Raw genomic sequence first — 19,730 nt, forward strand, 5'->3', positions numbered from 1 at the left:
TAACAACTGTTAAATCTAGGTCATGTGTATATGGGTGTTCATTATACTATGCCCTCTACTTTTTATTAATATCTTAATAGTTCCATAATAAAACAATTCTTCAAGTCCTGGGACAATCATATCACTCACTAGCTTATTGTCACTGACAAGGTGGCCAATTTTAATTAGCAAATTCATTGTTCGAACAGAGAACAGCCTGTGATAGTGCTGGTATATATTACAAAGTAAGAGCTAAATATGGTTGCAGACAAAACAAAACTAGCAAGTCGCAAGGCTACCAACAATTCTGCAGGTTTTATTGAGAACTCATGTATTTCTGAGCACAGGCTGTCCTCTGAGTATCTTTACAATGCTGACAACAGTGGTCTGCTTTAGGAAACTTTGCTAGGTAACACATGTAGGTGAACCCAGCACCCTAGGGTAAGCAGAAAAGGTCAGTCTTTCTGTTCTGGCCTGTGTTGCAGGCCCTGTAAATAAAGCCACAGCTGGGGAGGCTTCCTATTTAACTATTGCATTGCTGGCAGAGGAAAATCACATTACCTATTGCTTAAAACGTGAGGTCCAGCAGGGATGAACAAAGCCTCCCTCACTTTTTCTTTTTGGGGACCTCTTAAGGAAAAACATCATTATCACAAACTCCTTTGTGGCAGGGTCCACATCTTTCCTCTTTGCACCCTCCTCCCATACCTGGTAGAAAGCAGGGATGTGCAAATAAGTTTGTTCGGTGAATGAACAAGTTCTAGGCTTGCACAGCCCTGCCCACTTTAGGAAAAAAAAAATCATGTAAAAGACTTGGTTCCTGTCTTCAAAGGAGCTCCAAGTCTATCTAACAAAAAAATTGTGTTTACATCCAAACAGGTGAGAATTAAAGAGAAAATTTCAGACAATAAGCTTAAAATATAATGAGGTAGGATAAGCCCTATGATATGGTTTGGCTGTGTCCCCAAGCTTTGGCAGGATTTCCATGCTGTGTGCAGTTTACACACTTGGTGACCTGCGTCCCAGCTGCTCCAGCTGTGACTAGGAGGGGCCAAGGGACAGCTTGGGCCATGGCTTCAAAGGTGCAAGCCCAAAGCCTTGACAGCTTCCACGTGGTGTTGGGCCTGTAGGTGCACGGAAGTCAAGAATTGAGGTTTGCTAACCTCTGCCTATTTCAGAGGATGTATGGAAACGTCTGGATGTCCAGGCAGAAGTTTGATGCAGGGGTGGGACTCTCATGGAGAACCTCTGCTAGGGCAGTGCAGAAGGGAAATGTGGGGTCAAAGCCACCCCCAGAGTCCCCACTGGGGCACTGCCTAGTGGAGCTGTGATAAGAGGGCCACTGTTCTCCAGACCCCAGAATGGTAGATCAACCAACAGTTTGCACCATGCGCCTGGATAAAGCCACAAACACTCAATGCCAGCCCATGAAAGCAGCCAGGAGAGAGGCTGTACCCTGCAAAGCCACAGGGGCAGAGCTGCCCAAGACCGTGGGAGCTCACCTCTTTCATCAGCGTGACCTGGATGTGAGACATGGAGTCAAAGGAGATCATTTTGGAACTTTAAGATTTGACTGCCCTGATGGATTTTGGACTTGCATGGGGCCTGTAGCCCCTTTGTTTTGGTCAATTTCTCCCATTTGGAACAGGTGTATTTACCCAATGCCTGTACCCCCATTGTACCTAGGAAGTAACTTGTTTTTGATTTTACTGGCTCATAGGCAGAAGGGACTTGCCTTGTCTCAGATGAGACAGGACTGTGGACTTTTGAGTTAATGCTGAAATGAGTTAAGACCTTGGGGGACTGTTGGGAAGGCATGACTGGTTTTGAAATGTGACGACATGAGATTTGGGAGGGAATTGAAAGATATGGTTTGGCTCTGTGTCTCCACCCAAATCTCATCTTGAATTGTAACTCCCACAATTCCCACATGTCATGGGAAGAACCTGGTGGGAGGTAACTGAATCATCGGGGCGGGTCTCTCCTGTGCTGTTCTTATGATAGTGAATAAGTCTCAGGAGATCTGATGGTTTTAAAAATGAGTTTCCCCACATAAGCTCTCTTCTCTCAACTGCTGCCATGTGAGATGTGCCTTTCACCTTCCGCCATGATTGTGAGGCCTTCCTGGCCACGTGGAACTGTAAATCCAATAAGCCTCTTTCTTTTGTAAATTGCCCAGTCTTGAGTATATCTTTATCAGCAGTGTGAAAATGGACTAATATATCCTATCAGATACATTTTAAATAAATAATCATTTTTAAAGGTGTGGTATTAGTAGATGCATGATGGAACAGAACAAACGGGTGAGAAATGGGCCTCACCTTTTATATAAAAAATTAGCTTATGACTAAGGGGGAATCAGAGATTAATGAGGAAGATTATTCAACATATAATTGAGATAACTTTAGTAAACTGAGAGAAATGAATTTAAATCCCACAACCCTGTAGCATGATAAATTACTGATGAGTTAAAGGGGCAAGAAAAATAAAATAAAACTTTAAAAAATCAGGATGCTCCTGAAGAAAAAAAGTCTGGATGCAAACAGAACTGAGCATGTATCAAGCTTTTGCTTGAGAGGTGGGTGGATAATTTTCTAAACTTGGAAGAAATTTCTTAAAAACCCACAAAAGTGACAGACTTCACTACATAACAATTTAAAGCTTTTGAATATAAAAGGAAAAAAAAAAAAAAAACTAAACCAGAAGGGAAACAACAGCCTTGGGAAAATATCTATAGCTAGGTTAGTACAACAGAAAAAGGGCTATTTTCTTTAGTATGGCAAGAGTTTGTACAAACTGAAAAGTATGAAAAGCCCAATAGATAAATGGCAAAATTCAGGAATAAAAAATGCAATAACTACTTATAAAAAAGACTATTCAGCCTTGTTGGAAATGCAAATCAAAATAATGAGGTACCATTGTTTGCCTGTGAAATGAGCAAACCCTGAAGACAATTAGATTCCCTGTGCTGGCAAGGTATTTCTGGTAGTGTTGTGTACTGGTGCAGCCCCACTGAGAAACTATTTGGAAATATGTCTCGTTAGTGAAAAAAACATTCATACCTACTGACCCAGTAATACTGCTTCTGGGAAATGATTCTGCAAAAATAATCGGGAATATGGGGGAAAAAAAGGCCCTCAATACCAAGATGTTAGTTCCAGCATTGTCTACAAATACGAACACTGGAAACAATCCAGTGGGTCCTAGGAGAATTACAGAGAGAAACTTCCTCTCAAAGACTCCAACTAGCAGAAGTGCCAGTCATGAGAGCCGTCTAATAATTGTCCTTTGGTGAAATATCGCCTCCCTCCAAGTCTTGCATTTTCTAATATTTCCCCCTTATTCTTAAAAAAAAAAAAACATATATGCTTGTAAATTTGGAAAATACAATTTAGAAAAAATATTTTTTTCATATGATTGTTGGCTGCATGTATGTCTTCTTTTGAAAAGTGTCTGTTCACGTCCTTTGCCCACTTTTTAATGTGTTTTTTTGTTGTTGTTGTTGTAAATTTAAGTTCCTTATAGATGCTGGATATTAGACCTTTGCCAGATGCATAGTTGCAAAAATGTTCTCCCATTCTGTAGGTTGTCTGTTTATTCTGCTGATAGTCTCTTCTGCTGTACAGAATCTCTTTAGGTTAATTAGATCCCATTTGTCACTTGTAAGTAGGAGCTAAATGATGAGAACACATGGACATATAGAGAGGAACAACACACACAGAGGCCTATTGGAGGGTGGAGGGTGGAAGGAGGAAGATGATCTGGAAAAATACATATTTTTTAACTTTTAAGTTACATAAGTTACATATATAACTTATTTATTTTACATACATATATATATATATATATATATATATATATATTTTTTTTTTTTTTTCCTTTTGAGACTGCATCTTGCTCTATCGCCCAGGCTGGAGTGCAGTGGTGCAATCTCAGCTAACTGCAACCTCCACCTCCCGGGCTCAGGTGATTCTCCTGCCTCAACCTCCTACTGAGTAGCTGAGATTACAGGCATGCGCCACCACGCCCGGCTAATTTTGTATTTTTAGTAGAGACGGGGCTTCACCGTGTTGGCCAGGCTAGTCTCAAACTCCTGACCTCAGGTGATTCGCCTGTCTTGGCCTCCCAAAGTGCTGGGATTACAGGCATGAGCCACTGTGCCCAGCTATATATATATTTAGACCTACGGTCCCATTGAGGTAGGAGGCAGGACTCAACTCTGGACCAGATTGTAGACTGGCTAATGCGCTCACCAGAGCCATGACAGTTTACCCATTCCCTGGCAATGACCTAGAAGTTACCACCCTTTTTTTGGAAATGTTTGAATAACCTGCCCCTTAATTTGCATGTAATTAAAAGTAGGTAAAAAATGTGACCACAGAACTGCCCCACAGCTGCTACTCTCGACACACTGCCTACAGGGTAGCCCTGCTCTGCAGGAGCAGCCACAGAGCTGTAACACTGCCACCTCAATAAAGCTATTTTCTTCTACCACCAACTCACCCCTCAGTTCCCTCCTGGGCAAAGCCAAGAACCTTCCCAGGTGGAGCCCCAGTTTATGAGCTCCCCTGGCCTGCAACACCATCATCCAAGATAAGAACCACATAACCTTCTGATATATTTCTGTCTGTATATATGCATTCATTACCTACATTTCTCTTAAAACAGATTATATATCTCATTTTATGGCCTCTTTTGAAATAAACAATACGATAATAATACTTCCATGCAATTATATGATCTTCTACTACACCTTTTTTTTTTTTGAGACAGAGTCTCACTCTGTTGCCCAGGCTGGAGTGCAGTGGCGTGATCTTGTTCACTGCAACTTCTGCCTCCCAGGTTCAAGTGATCCTGTTGCAGCCTTCTGAGTAACTGGGATTACAGGTGCCTGCCACCCACACATGGCTAATTTTTGTATTTTTAGTGGAGACAGGGTTTCACAATGTTGGCCAGGCTGGTCTCGAACTCTTGACCTCAGGTGATCCACCTGCCTCGGTCTCCCAAAGTGCTAGGATTACAGGCGTGAGCCACCACGCCCAGCCTCTACTACACATCTTGATCGCTACATATTACCCTGAAGGATACACCGCAGTTTAACTAATTTCCTACTACTGGATATTAGGGCTTTTTTTTCTGTTATAAATGAGGTTGCAATCTTTGTAGTGAAATCTTTATACCCAGTTACAATTGTTTCCTTAGAATAGATTCTTGTCAATGAAATCCATGGATCAAAGGATATTGAAACCACAAAGGTTTCTAAAATATATTGCCAAATTCTCACATCTTCATTAAGGTCATTTTTTGGTACTTATTAAAATTGTGGTAATAATTTTAAACAAAATCATTATCATGATAGAAAATGAGACCATTACTCTTTGATTTCATTTGTGGCTTTTTTGGCCTTAGCCATTGAAGACCTGCGGCAAACACTACTGTTTGCTTATTTAAAATCTGTTTCTTTTCCCTTAGCTTAAAAGAATCTCAAGTTTTTCTGGAGCAGGAAATTTCCTAGGTGCTAGAGAATGAAAGCTAGTTTGAGCCAATCATGGAAACCCGTTTCCCTGGTTTTTGGTGGGGTAAGGGAATGGGCCGGGAACCCAGCATTGACAATGGGGCCCAAGAAATCTGCCAGGGGGGTTGCTGTGGTACCAGCCTCTTCCTCCTCCCTCTCGCCAAGAATGCAGGTGTGATGGGTAGAGCTTGAAAAGTCATCTTATCACCATAAAGGAAAGGCCAATAAAAGAAAAAAGAAACAAATGAAATCCATGCAGATCCGTCAGACCCAACATCATGGAGCCACTGTACCAGCAACCACCTGCCTCAGGACTTCTCCTTCACATGAGAAGAAATTACCCCCATGTATTTAAGCACTGTGATTAGGTTACCTGTTACTTGCAACCAAAAGCATTCTACCTAAAACATGTCAAAATAATTATTAATATCCTCCATTTTAAAAATTAGCTGTTAAATCAGGACCCAGAAGGGGAGGAGATAAAACAATGTTCTTACAATGACACTGAGTGAATTAAAGTGACTATACGGGGACAAATTTGAATTACAGATGAAATCACTGAAATGGGACAAAAGTAAATGCCATGCATGTATCAGGGTTTGGCTAGATCAACCACAGTGCACTGGCAACGCCATCCTGGGTCACTCCCCGTTAAGGGCAGAATGTGTTTCCTTCCGTCTGTAACGAATAAGATGGAACCAAACTTAGAACAGTGACAACTCGAGGTCAAATGCCACAAAGAATCTAAACTTTAACCTCTGGCTCATTCTTATATTTGCTCCTCCTTCTGTCTCCTTTCATAAGCTCTTCCTTTTATCAGAACATGCAAATCCCTTTTCAATTTCCTTCAGTAGGCTGGGGTTTTATGTCCTCTCCAGTGGATGGACAGACGAGTCCCAGTTTACTTCTGAGAAAACACAGCTTCTACTATTTTTGGACAGCCTATCTAAAGAGCAGAAAATTGCCCTGTAATAATACTTTTTGGACTGTGGTTGGGAAATAATCCTTATAATGGAGCAGTTAAGACCAAGGCATCTAATTTTCTTTCTGGGGGGTAGAGAGGGAAGTATATATAAAGTGTTCTTAGATGAAAATGTCCACACTGGTGTTCCTTTCTCTAGCCTAGTTATAGTGCTTGATTACCATTCCCCTACAGGGCTGTGGGTGGTTGCTCTGGGAAGTCAGGAATACTCAGCCTGGCTGTCCCCTCAGCACACACCTTGGGAGCCCTCAAGGCCAAGCTCCTCTGTGCTAGCTGTCACTTGTTGAGATGGCCAGACTAACTTCATGATAATTTATCAGTGTGTGGTTAATCATTTCCTTCAGAGAGCAGGCGAAGAAGTTGATTTGAAACGTTTGGACAAAGGGGTTATCTGAGGGCTTCCTTGACAAGTCTTTGTGATGATGGAGGTTGTGGGCACAGAGCAGAACTCCAGCACTGCACCAAAGGCTGAGTGGCTTGGGAGGACAGTGCACTCCTCCTTAATGATAGGACATTTTCTTCTGTCTGGGAAAAATTAGGGGTGGCCATCCTTGGAAGCCAGCACAGCTCAAGGTCTCTTCAGTTTGCAGGGGCACAGAGCATTTAACTTGGACAACGTGTTCTGGTTTTCGTTTGGAGTTCTCTCTGCTGTCGATTCTTTTCATAGAAACCTTACCCCTTTCTACCTAGCTGCTTGGGTTCCTTTAAAGATTGAAGAAATTGTTCCAGGCAGCTGTAAGTGATTCTCTCAAACCACCCTTGGCTTCGGGGAAGAACTCCCAGCCCTGGGAGGGATCAGGAGCATATGACCAGGACGGGCCTCCCAGGGACCACGTCTCGGACAGGAGCTCCCAAGCCTAGTTGTCTGGATATGAGGCAGGTGTGGGAAGGGGCCACTCAGCTGAGGCAGAGGGGGTTCCCAACACACCCTTCCTCACCAAGCACCACTTCAGGAGGGAAAGCACACACCCCCACTCCCCGATCAGACAGAGGTTCCAGTTAATTATTCTTTCAACAAGTCACTATCACATTTGCTTCTGCTTTAAACAAATTCTCTCTGCTCCTCATGGCACCTGTTCCTGTTCCTCTTCCCCGTTTCAGAAAACAGCCTCACTACCCACCATCCCTCATCACCCCAGAATGTCTTCTTCCTCTTTCGTTCACCCAGTTTTGCCAATATTTGCGCCTCGGTCTTTTTAAAATTTCTCCAACTCTTAACCCTTCATCAGCTCTACCCCAGACTGAAACAATCTAATCTGACTTGCTGCCAGAAAAAATTCTACCTAAAATGCAAATCTGATCATTTTCCTTCTGGACTTAAAATCCTTCTCAGGCCATAGGACAAAGTCCAGAAGCTCTGGCATGACCAATAAAGCCTTCCAAGACTGCACCTTAGCAGCCTTACCCACCCTGAAAATCCTGGACACTCCATCAACAGTAAACTCTCCACAGCTTCCCTCACACACCTCAGTGCCACGACTTCCCTCCAGCTATCCTGTTGTTGGGCAGACGACAGAAAAGGGAAATCCTCCCTGTGGGCAAACCCTGGAACATCTCATGGTGCCACACGCACAGCAGAGGTGGCCTGGATTTGACATCTCGGCGGGAATGGTTAAGGGCCTAGCTGCATGAGGAGGAACCGGGAAGAAACAAGGTGACAAAGAGGTTTGAGAAACAGCAATATCAATGGGTCCAAATGGAACCAGAGCCTGAAAATACTCATATTCCACATGCATGCTCTTCAGAGGCCTTTACAGCAAAAGAGAATATTTCAAACTAGGCGGCAGGAAGGGCTGTTCTATGGATACCCAGTCATTCACTTTCTCTAGGCAGCCTGGTACGTGCTCAAAAGACTTAAGGACACACTGGCCATGGTGCCAGGGGAAAGGGCACCAAATGGCCTTGAAAACACATACTCCTGCTCTCTATGGCCACCCTGACCTCCTGGGCCTGCTGAGTGTCCTACTGCCGACACAGTGACCCACGCCAAGCATCACACCTCTAGGTACCAGGCAGCTCCCTGCTGAAGGCTGATTCCACTGGGCCCCTTCTTCCAGGGGAAGAGTGATTTATCACCAGAATAGACACTGTGGACTGCCATGCCTCTGCCAGCCATACCAGCCAAAGATTTACCCAATACTTTCTATCCCACACGACACTGCTTCAAATCAAGTGAGGCTGCAGAGAACTCACTTCTCTGCACATGAAGGTAAGCAAGAGTCTGGTTGCCATAGGATTCTCAGCTCCTCCCAGGTACCTTATCAGCCAGAAGTGGCAGGCCTTGCAGAACTGTGCTGCACTCGTGCCTGCTGAACATCCTGGGCTTGTGTGCTGTAATCCTGGAACTGAGGGATTGTGGACAGAGAGGACGTCTCCCATAACTATCTCCAATGACCTGCCCTTGAGATTTTTGCCTTTTGCCCATGTTTCCAGGCCCTGGTGATCTGGAGGTTTTACCACCCAGGAAAGAATGCTTCTGTGAGAGGGTGGCACAAGGGTGGATGCTCAGAGTGCCACCAGGTCATTTTGGGCTTCTCAGGCATCTAAGGAAACAGAGTCCTCATGGAAGTACCTTGGGATGCAGAGGAGGACAGTCTGTGGAGTATCCCCACTGGGGAGCTCATTTGTGACTGGGTATCTGATGGCTGGATCTGTGCGCTGGGGACCTCCTTGGAAGTGTGTGTGCACACACACATATGTGAGTATACACATACATGCACACACACTGGACAAAGGAAGGGGACAAGTTAGCAGGCTCCTACTGTGGGGAGCTTCCTGACTCACCCTAATTTCCCACTCTTTGAAAATTGTCTTCAATACACACAAGTAACCCAAGCAGCCAAATGTGTTCTAGGCAACTCTGTCAATTCCGCAAGAATCTGGAAATTTGTGAAGCCTTGGAACAGGGGCCACATCTCTGTATCCTCAGTGCCGAGCATGGTGTCAGCAGAGCAGAGGCTGGGTCAGCACTTGTCCAGTCAGTCAGTCAGATGTTCACAGCAAGAGTCTAGAGAAAAACAACTCCTAGAGCCAAGCTGCCGGAAGCAAGTCTGGCTCTGGCCCTTTCCTGGATTTGCAACTCTCCTCTGCACTCCTTGAGAGACTCCAACATTCTTCCAGTACATTTCTTTGATTTGTAAACTAGTCAGTCTTACCTTAAACCAAAATATTCTCAATACTTACAAAGGGCTCTTCTACCACCCTAAAAGGAAATGTAGTCTCTAAAACAGGCTCTCAGCCCCTTTAAACTGCTGAGTGAGGCCTCTCAGAGGCGATCAGTTTATTCCCTCAGTTCTTGGGGTTCTCCAAGGCTGTAGTCAGCCATGATCTGCTCCTCAACACCTTTCTAACCATCCAAGGAGTATGTCCCAGGCCCCTTGGAGAAGTGACTTGGAGCTATGAATCCTCTCCCTAGAAAAAAAAGCAACATACACACACCACTGTGTGGCATTTTAAGGGACATGGGGAGTCCAGGCTAAGAGCTTCCATTATGCATCACCTTACTCCCCAAGGGCTCCAACCACAGAGTCACTGACATTGACAGCTGTCAGAGACAAAGTGTGCCTTACTTCAAAAGGGGTAACATGCTTATTTCATCAAGATGCATTCTTGGCAGCAGGAACACAGTCTCTTCCTTGGAAGTCCTATAGTAACAACCCTCCAATAACTGTGACCTCACACAGGAAGGTCACCTAATCCTCAGAGTCCTGAAAACCCAATGGATCTGGTTTTGGCACACAAGCCAGTGCTCAGTCTGTATGCTGATACCGCCGGGCACAGGGAGCAGTGGCTGACACCTGGAGGGGAGGATGGACTGGCCACGCTGCAACTTCAGGCTCCAAAGCAGCATTTGTTAGATACGAATTTCCTTTCCCCAGATGACTTCAATGAACCTGGTATTTCAAAAGGGCCCCTGCTTTGGCAGCCCCGTGATGCCAGAAGGAGTGAAACCAAAGACCAGAAAGGAATCCCGCTCACCAAGGGCACATCCCTAGGTGGACAATCACTGAATGAGAATGGCATCTGATGCGGGACTTACTGTACTGTGGATAGGACCATGTTACCTTTGTCAGCTGCTGCTCAGAGGAAAACCCCAAACCAAACACCGTGTTGGCTCTGCTGTCGGCCCACTGCCCAAACTTCTGTGACGTTTTGGTGAAGGTCATATTCGGTGTGATTGTGCTGTTTATGATCACCTGCAGAAAAACAGCCCAAAGGGTGAAAATTTAAATGTTGAATGAGACAAAGTCATTCCTTAGAAAGTCTTCTGTTGGCAAAGCCAGTGCTTCAAGCCTGCATCCCCTGCTCTGTTAAATATGGTCCCAAGTTCTCCTGGCACAACCCATGCTGAGTCAGATACACAACCATGAAAAGGGGCAACTTCAGAGACTTAACAGTCAGTCTAAAATAAGATCCTACATGTTATCTGTGGGAGAAAGTCTCTCCTACACAAATAATAGTTTCCCAAACTGCTATTTATTTACCCAAAGCTGCCACGCATCAGAGTGCCCTTAATGGCTAGCCATGTCCCACATTCTCTGAAGAACTGCACTATGTCGCTTTATGAGTCACCTGGAGCCCCAGTGTCCAACTCAAACAATTGAAAATCTCTATAAGCAAGTGAGGCCTGCTGCTTCCCAACAGAAAGGAGCAGGTACAGTCCAATTAGGATAATTTGTAGAGGGTTAATTGACAAAGAAACTAATTATACAGGTGTGAGTGGGGTACAGGGAAACTGTAAGGATAGTGCAGCATCCTTGGCCTAAAAGAATAAGGGAATGGAGTGGCTACAGACCCTGGAAGGGGGAGGGGTCACGTAGAGCAAGCTACCTTGAAAAGAGAGGTTACCTTCTGTTGGGGGATACAGTCAGCACATGGCGACCTCACAGGAGTGGGAAACTGGGGGAGCAAACACTCTCGCCTCTCCCTTTGATCTCCAGTTGCCATTGGACAAACCCAGCTAGAAGCTACAGGGCGTGGGAGCCCACTGATGTCTGCAAGTTAGCCCCTCAGGGACCAGAGCAGTGTCAAGAAGGGTAGAGGATGAATCTGAGGTGGAAGGGTAAAAAGATAATATCTAGCACATGGTACATTTATTCATTCAAACATTTATTGAACATTTACTATACACCAGACACTCTGCCAATCAAAGATACAAAGATGAATGAGTCAAGGTTCCTGGTCTTTCAATGGCAAGTAGTCAGGAAGAGGGCAGAGACATCAAACAATTGATAAGGGTTATAAAATATCAACAATGGCTTACTTAAGTAGAAATCATTGAAAGTCCTAAGACTCTAAGAAACACTCAGGAAAAATACTCTTGGAAATAAAGGATTCCTGGGTGTCTACATAAGGGCAGGGTGGCAGTAACCACTGGCTGCTTCCTCATCAGATGATCTGAGCAGAGAATAAGAGTAATATAAGTAAATACTCTAAAGAGTGAACCTACCAGCAATTTTACTTACTAAGGTTGTTTATTCTCAATGGTCAACTCAGAACACTTTCCTTGTAACTGATAAAACAGAGAAGAGAAAAAAGTTTGAATGGCATAGCCCTTGCTTTCCATGGTAGGAACCTGAGTCTACTATTTTGCTAAAGGACAGACCTTCCAGATACAAATTCTTGCCTTAACTAAAGGGATCCAGACAGTAAGTGACAGCTGTCACTAGTAGTAGAAGTATCATTGCTATTGCTATATCTACATTTATCTATCTATTAGACTATTGAGTTTGCTGATAAGCCACTGGCTCAAGAGAAAACCTTGGCTTAGCTGGTAAAATAATTTTTAGAATACTAACAACAGCAATTACTATTTGTTGAACACTTATTGAGTGCCTGATTTATGTCAGTTCACTTAAACCGTACAACAAGCCTATGCATATGACTATTTCTTCATTTCACAGAAGTAACTGAGATTTGGGAAAGTTTTTTTTTTTGTTTGTTTGTTTGACTTTTTTGAGACGGATTCTTGCTCTGTTGCCCAGGCTGGAGTGCAATGGCATGATCAAGGATCACTGCAACCTCCGCCTCCTAAATTCAAGCGATTCTCCTGCCTCAGCCTCCTGAGTAGCTGGTATTACAGGCACCCGCCACCACGCCCAGCTAATTTTTGTATTTTTAGTAGAGAAGGGGCTTCATCATGTTGGCCAGGCTGTTCTCAAACTCCTGACCTCAGGTGAGCCGCCCGCCTCGGCCTCCCAAAGTGCTGAGATTACAGGCATGAGCCACCGCACCCGACCGAGATTTGGGAAAGGTTAAACTAACTTGCTTAAGGTAACACATTAAAGCTGGCCAGCAGGAGACTCTAGAGATAAAAACCCAGTTGTCTGACTCCAAAACTTGTCCAATAAACTTCTATATCATGTTGCTTCTCATTTTATACACGATGAAGATAACAAACATTACTGCCTCTCTTCTTTTCCCCATCTATGAAGTACTGATGTCCATGTGCTACGGTCCAGGTGACTTTTTCTTTCCTTATAATAACCCTTCCATAATGCCAGTGGCCACGTGAGTTAGGACATTTTACCAAATGTTTTCCATGTGGAAAACTGAATGCAACATGAGAAGTCAAGAGATCTGCCTGCTGTCACTGGACACTATCAAGAGATAGGGGCGGGGGAGCAGGGTGTGGAAAATGCACATCTCAACTACTGGCAAGTGTAGGGCAAAGTTATGGGACCTTGGAGGGTGGTGGGATTCTGGCTCAGCCCCAAGCAGGACAGATATAGTGGAACCAAGGCAGACCTAAGGAAGGTGTATGGCTGGGAGCCGGATCAGAATGGATCACATGACCCCCAAAAGCCCTCTGGTCATCTCTCAATTACCAGAATCCTGGGAGGACAAAGCAATGACTACATCCATTCAGAAACTGGATTCATTTTAAATCTTGCTGCTACCTCATTGCAGGCCTATGCCCCTAGGTCAGTCACCACACGCCAAGTCCCCTTGAAAAGCAGTGGGAGGAGGCTGGCCAAAGTACAGGACATGGCTCTTAAGCTCACCCAAACAGGCTGTCCCAGAGGCAGTCAAGCTGGAAAAACAATGGTGATACCCCCTGCTATTTCTTTAAAACTTAGTTTCTAGGGCACTTTTTCACAGTCTTTAATCCCCATTTTTTTCAGATGGCGAAACTGAGGCTGAACAAGGTCAAGTGACCTGTTCAAGGTTATAAAACAAATAAGTGGCTAAAAAGCATACAATGCATGTCTTACTTACAAAGCAACAATGGACTGATTTCAAGAGCTAAGTCTATTTATGATGGCTGGAGGTTCATTCAGCTTCTTAAATCTGTAGACTCATTAGTTTTTAGAAAATTCTCATTCTCTCCATGAATATTGCTTCCGCTCTATTCTCTCTCCTTGCTTCTACTTCTGGGACTCCAATTACAGACCTGCTAGGCTTTTTGAGTGTGTTCAACATTTCTCTTTGAGATAGGGTCTTGCTCTGTTGCCCAGGATAGAGTGAAGTGGCACAAACATGGCTCACTGCAGCCTCAACCACCTGGGCTAAAGTGATCCCCCCATCTCAACCTTCCAAGTAGCTGGGATTACAGGTGTGCACCACCATGCCCGGCTAATTTTTGTATTTTTTGTACAGATGCAGTTTTGCCATGTTGCCCTGGCTGGTCTCAAACTCCTGGGCTCGACCAATCCATCTGCCTCAGCCTTCCGAAATGCTGGGATTATAGACAGGAGCCACCATGCTGGCCATGCCCAATATTTTTTACACTCATCAATTATTTTTTCCCTGATTCTTGGTTCTCTCTGATTCTATTTGGGTATTTTCTATTAATCTGCTTTCCAGGTCACTAATCCTGGTCACTGATGTATCCAATCTCCTGTTAAATCTATCTATTGTTATCTTAATTTCAGATATTGTTATTTTTTAGTTCTAGAATGTCCATTTGGTTCTTTCAAAAACAAAATTCTAAGTCTGTGGGAATATTCTCCTTCCTTTCATCTATTTTGTCCACATTCCCTGTTTCCTTGAATATATTAATCATAGTTTGCAGGCTCATGCCTGTAATCCCAGCACTTTGGGAGGCAAAGGCAGGTGGATTGCTTGAGCCCAGGAGTTCGAGACCAGCCTGGACAACATGGCAAAACCCCATCTCAACTAAAAATACAAAAATGAGCAGGGCATGGTGGTGTGTACCTATAGTCCCAGTTACTCAGGGGACTGAGGCAGGAGGATCACCTGGGGCTTGGGAGGTCAAGGCTGCAGTGAGCCATGATCACATCACTGTACTCCAGCCTGGGTGACAAAAGTGAGACCCTACCTCAAAAAAGAAAGAAAAGAAAAGAAAGAGAAAGAAAGAAAACAAAAAATCATAGTTTGCAATAGCATTATGTCTTTAAAAACAAAACCATGTGCATACCTTAATTTTAAAATATTTTGTTGCTAAAAAATGCTAAGGATCATCTGAACCTTCAGCAAGTTATAATCTTTTTGCTGATGGAGGGACTTGTGTCGATCCTGATGGTTGCTGACTTATCAGAGTGGTGGTTGCTGAAGGGTGGAGTCATTGTGTCAATTTCTTAAAATAAGACAATAATATTTGCTGCATTGGTTGATTTTTCCTTTCACAAAAGATTTCTCTGTAGCATGCAATGCTGCTTGACAGCATTGTATCTACAGTAGAACTTGCAAAAACAATATCCACTACCAACAGAATGGATAAACACACTGTAGTATTTCCATATAAAGAAATACTAATCCAGCAGGAAAATTAACCAAGGCTAACCAAATTGATCAGCATGGATGAATCACAAAAATTTAACATTAAGTAAAAAAAAAAAAAAAAAAGGAAGTTACAAAAGAACACACACATTATGAGTCTCTAGTATGATTCTATTCATATAAAGGTCAAAAACAGGTAAAACTGAGTAACAGATTATTTAGGGCAGGGGTCAGCAAACTATAACCCTCAGGCCAAATCTAGCCTATGGCCTATTTTTGTAATTAAAGTTTTATTGGAAGACAGCCATGCCCATTCATTTACATATTGGTCTATGGCTGTTTTCTGGCTACAAAAGAGTCAAATATCTGCAGCAGAGACTGTGCAACCTGAATACAAAACTTTTTTTAAAAATTACTCTCTGGCCCTTAAAGAAAAAGTTTGCCAACTTCTGGTTTAGCAATATATACACATGTGGCAAAACTATACAGAAAAGCAAGGGAATGCTTAATACACTCTTAATAGAGAGCGGTGATCTCTTGAGGAGTGGATGGGAGAGCATCTAACTAGGGAAAGGCCCAGTGAAGGACTTCTGAAGTATTAATGAAAGATGTACTTCCACTGGGTGGTGGGTACATATGGGTTTGCTTTATTATTAGACATTGAATGGTGCCTATTAATACAAACGGTTAAAAATAAAGTCTACAAACCCATAACAAAGTTGTCAGGGAGGATAATCTTCAGAGTGGGCAGAGGCTTATGAAAACAGCAGGGAGTACCCTTCCCGCTCATGGAGATACTTGGAAAACTGTGTTAGGGTGGCTGGACCTGTGGGTTCTGGCGTCAGAGGAGATGCGAGACTTGAGTAAACTGAGGGATGAGAAGTGAAGGGGTCATTAGGTGGAGAGTGTCATCTGGTGGAAGAGAAGAAGAGGCCCAGGGCAGAAGGCTGACTTAAGGAATAGCAGGTGAAGGAGCTGGCAGTACACCTGCCACAGGTGGCCAGGAACCAAGGAAGAATGAAGCCCTGGGAGCCAAAGGTGAGTGTGTGAAGGATGAGGGCACAGTTGAGTGTACAATGTAGCAGAATGACTCAGCAGAATGAGAACTGTTCCCCCCTGGAGAGAGGGGAGAATAGATCTGGGGGAAGGAACCAAAGCTCAGAAGGGAGAAGGGGCTGCGCATCCCAGGCATAAGTTTCATATGGGCTCCCATCTCTGTGTACACCTTCCTCTTGTGTGAGTCATCTCTGAAACTTTCACAGAAAAAGAAGCCACCCTAGTAAAAGACCCAGTCCTGCAGATCAGTGGGACCAAGTTGTCACAAAATGCACAAAACACACGTAATCAAGGGCTACTTGGAAGTAGCAAAATGCTAAGCTCCTCCTGTCTCTAGTCTCACCTGCTCTAGATTTCAGAGGAAGTTGCTCATGAAACAGGCAGGGGGAGACAGGCCCATCGGATTCCCTTTATGAAAAGTCTTTCCCAAATCCAGGGAGATGAAGTTGGATGAACCTGGGAGTTTTCCACAAGAGGCTGGGGCTGAGACATGTCATCTGCTCCAAGAGTAGTTATTAACAGGTGCTTCCCTGTCTCTACTAAAAATACAAAAAAAATTAGCCGGCTGTGGTGGTAGGCGCCTGTAGTTCCAGCTACTCGGGAGGCTGAGGCAGGAGAATGGCGTGAATCCAGGAGGCGGAGCTTGCAGTGAGCCGAGATCACGCCACTGCACTCCAGCCTGGGTGACAGAGTGAGACTCCGTCTCAAAAACAAACAAACAAACAAACAAAAAAAACAAATCACAGACAGCGAAGAAAAGCAAAGCTGAAAACCTACTGTGTGCTGGGAACCTTCCTAATGCTTGCTCCCTTAACAGAAGGTGCTCTATATTTATTCAAAGGAGTGAATTCTAATGATGGGTGGACGAGCAGAGCCTGAATGTGCTCCTGAAAGTAATTTTACATTCCTAAAAGAAAATACCAAACAAGTCAGAGTTTTAGAAGCTGATATCCTCTGAACCATCACCATCAGGCAGCACTCACAACACAGCAGGTGCAGCTAAATATTTGTAGAAGGGATGACCTCTAAGGTCTCTTCCAATACAGGTTTCTGTGATCCTATAAATAACTGAGAACCAAGGGCAGCAGAGTCATCCAGAGCTCCCAGGAGAAGCACCTGCTTCAGGCAAGTCTTGTCCACAGGCAGGCAGTTTCTCATAAGGATGGCAGTGATTAACTCAGTCTGGAAAGAGTGCCAACAACACAATGAAATCAAGTGCTGTGATGGCTCAATTAACCAATGCTCTGAAAATGGAGTTTCTTTATAATGGAGCTGGCTGTTCTGCCTAAAAACTCACCATAAATCACATGCCTATTGGCATGTGCCACATGGTTCATAGCAGTGCTCTGAGAAGCCAGGAGTGGGGAGATGCCCTCATGTGGCTCCCATCTGTCCAGTGTCTATAAACAGGGACAACCCAAGGTTTGGATTCTTGGGTCCCCCCTTGGCGGTGACCCTGCCCCTGTCTGCTGTCCTTCTGTGGACACAGTATACCTGTCACAGGCCTGGAGAGAAGGTGGCCAGACTTGACCTCATCATCCACTCATTCCCCCACCCACTTCCATGGCGTTGCCCACCCTGGCTTGGTGCTGGGACTCCAACAATGAGCCAGGCATGGTTGCCATCCTCATAGAGCTCACAGTCTCCTGGCAGCCCCAACACTGACGTGGATCCACATCATCCCCTAGAGCTTGGGCAATGCTGAGGCAACACACTGAAGTTTTCCCACCCACTCACGTCTTTAGACAACAGCTGGAACTGACACATGAAATATTGTCCCAGGGAAGAAGGAAATGTCTTTCTGTTTTAAGAATTAAGAACAGATCTGAATACAGATCTTCCTATGATGAGTAGCACCAGCTGCTTCCAGAGGGAGGAGAGGCTGTCCATACATCCCTCCCCAGGTGGAGCGTGACACATGCTTGGACAGGGCAGACGAGCTGGCTATGCCTGGCATGGAATGACAGCTGCTAAAGCTGCTGGCCACAGCTTTCCTTCTCAAGGAGCCTGTGCTCTCTGGCTGCCCACAGTTTACACAGAAGCTGAATCTTATGTGGCCTTTGCTCAGAATGACCTCTGAGTCCATTCTACACCAGCCACTTCTTACAGAAACACATCTACTCCTTCACTGGGGAGGAGTGGAGGAGGCTTCCCCTTCCAGCCCACAACAGCCTCCTGCTTTGAGAGGGACAGATGGCCCAGAAGTACCACTCAGTGGCTCAAAGTAATAAAGTTGATGTGGCGCAGCCAACAGAGAGGCAGGACTCAGGCACTAGACCTGCCCAAGGTCACAGAGGTGCAGTGTGGGGAAAAGAAAGATCAGACTGTTACTGTGTCTATATAGAAAGAAGTAGACATAAGAGACTCCATTTTGTTCTGTATTTGAGATGCTGTTAATCTGTGACCCTACCCCCAACCTTGTCCTTGCAAGAGACATGTGCTGTGGTGACTCAAGGTTTAAAGGATTTTGGGCTGTGCAGGGGTGCTTTGTTAAACAAGTGGCTGAAGGCAGCTTGCTGGTTAAAAATCATCACCATTCTCTTAATCTCAAGTACCCAGGGACACGTACACTGCCAAAGGTCACAGGGACCTCTGCCTAGGAAAGCTAGGTATTGTCCAAGGTTTCTCCCCATGTGATAGTCTGAAATATGGCCTCGTGGGAAGGGAAAGACCTAATCATCCCCTAGCCTGACACCCGTGAAGGGTCTGTGCTGAGGAGGACTAGTATAAGAGGAAAGAAGGCCTCTTGGCAGTTGAGATAGAGAAACGCATCTGTCTCCTGCCCGTCCCTGGGCAATGGAACATCTCGGTGTAAAACCTGATTGTATGTTCTGTTTACTGAGAAAGGAGAAAACCGCCTTAGGGCGAAAGGTGGGACTTGCTAGGGCAATGCTGTTCTTTATGCACTAAAAGGGTTTATGGAGATGTTTGCATATGCATATCAAGGCACAGCACTTTTCCTTAAACTTATGTCACAGAGATCTTTATTCATATGTCTTACTGCTGACCTTCTCCCTACGATAATCCTATTATCCTGCTACTTCCCTTTTTCTAAGATGGTAAAGATAATTATCAATAAATACTAAGGGAACTCAGAGACCGGTGCAGGCGTGGGTCCTCTGTATGCTGAGCACCGGTCCCCTGGGCCCACTTTTTCTTTCTCTATACTTTTGTCTCTGTGTCTCATTTCTTTTCTCAAGTCTCTCGTTCCACCTAACGAGAAATGCCCACAGGTGTGGAGGGGCAGGCCGCCCCTTCAGTGCAGCCCATGAGCTAAGACACAGCCCCAAAAGTTAAACGCATCTGACCACCTGTCATCACGGTTCAGACCAACATTTGGGATCAAAGGCCTAAAACCAAGTGGGCTGACCCAGTGTGGTAGAACACAATGAGGAGGACACCAGGAAGTGTCCAAACTCCCCCAGCCCAGGAGCATCCATGCCTATGTGGTCTGCCTGAGGCTCCATAGCATGCATGAGGCCTGGGACGTGCGGCTGGGCAGGGAGCAGGGCTCCA

General features: G+C 44.7%; 1 protein-coding gene across 5 annotated transcripts in view; it reads right to left on the reverse strand.

Moving 5' to 3' along the window:
* The window catches only part of HOMER2 (homer scaffold protein 2), a 135,530-nt gene that overhangs the window by 14,311 nt on the left and 101,489 nt on the right, over positions 1-19,730 (reverse strand). For all 5 annotated transcript variants that reach the window (XM_003901322.3, XM_009210805.3, XM_009210804.4 and 2 more), the window contains exon 3: positions 10,541-10,672. In XM_003901322.3, the coding sequence (XP_003901371.1) occupies positions 10,541-10,672 (132 nt within the window). The remainder of the gene's footprint in view (positions 1-10,540; positions 10,673-19,730) is intronic.

This window comes from Papio anubis, chromosome 7 (genome assembly GCF_008728515.1).
Source record: "Papio anubis isolate 15944 chromosome 7, Panubis1.0, whole genome shotgun sequence".
Classification (NCBI taxonomy): domain Eukaryota; kingdom Metazoa; phylum Chordata; class Mammalia; order Primates; family Cercopithecidae; genus Papio; species Papio anubis.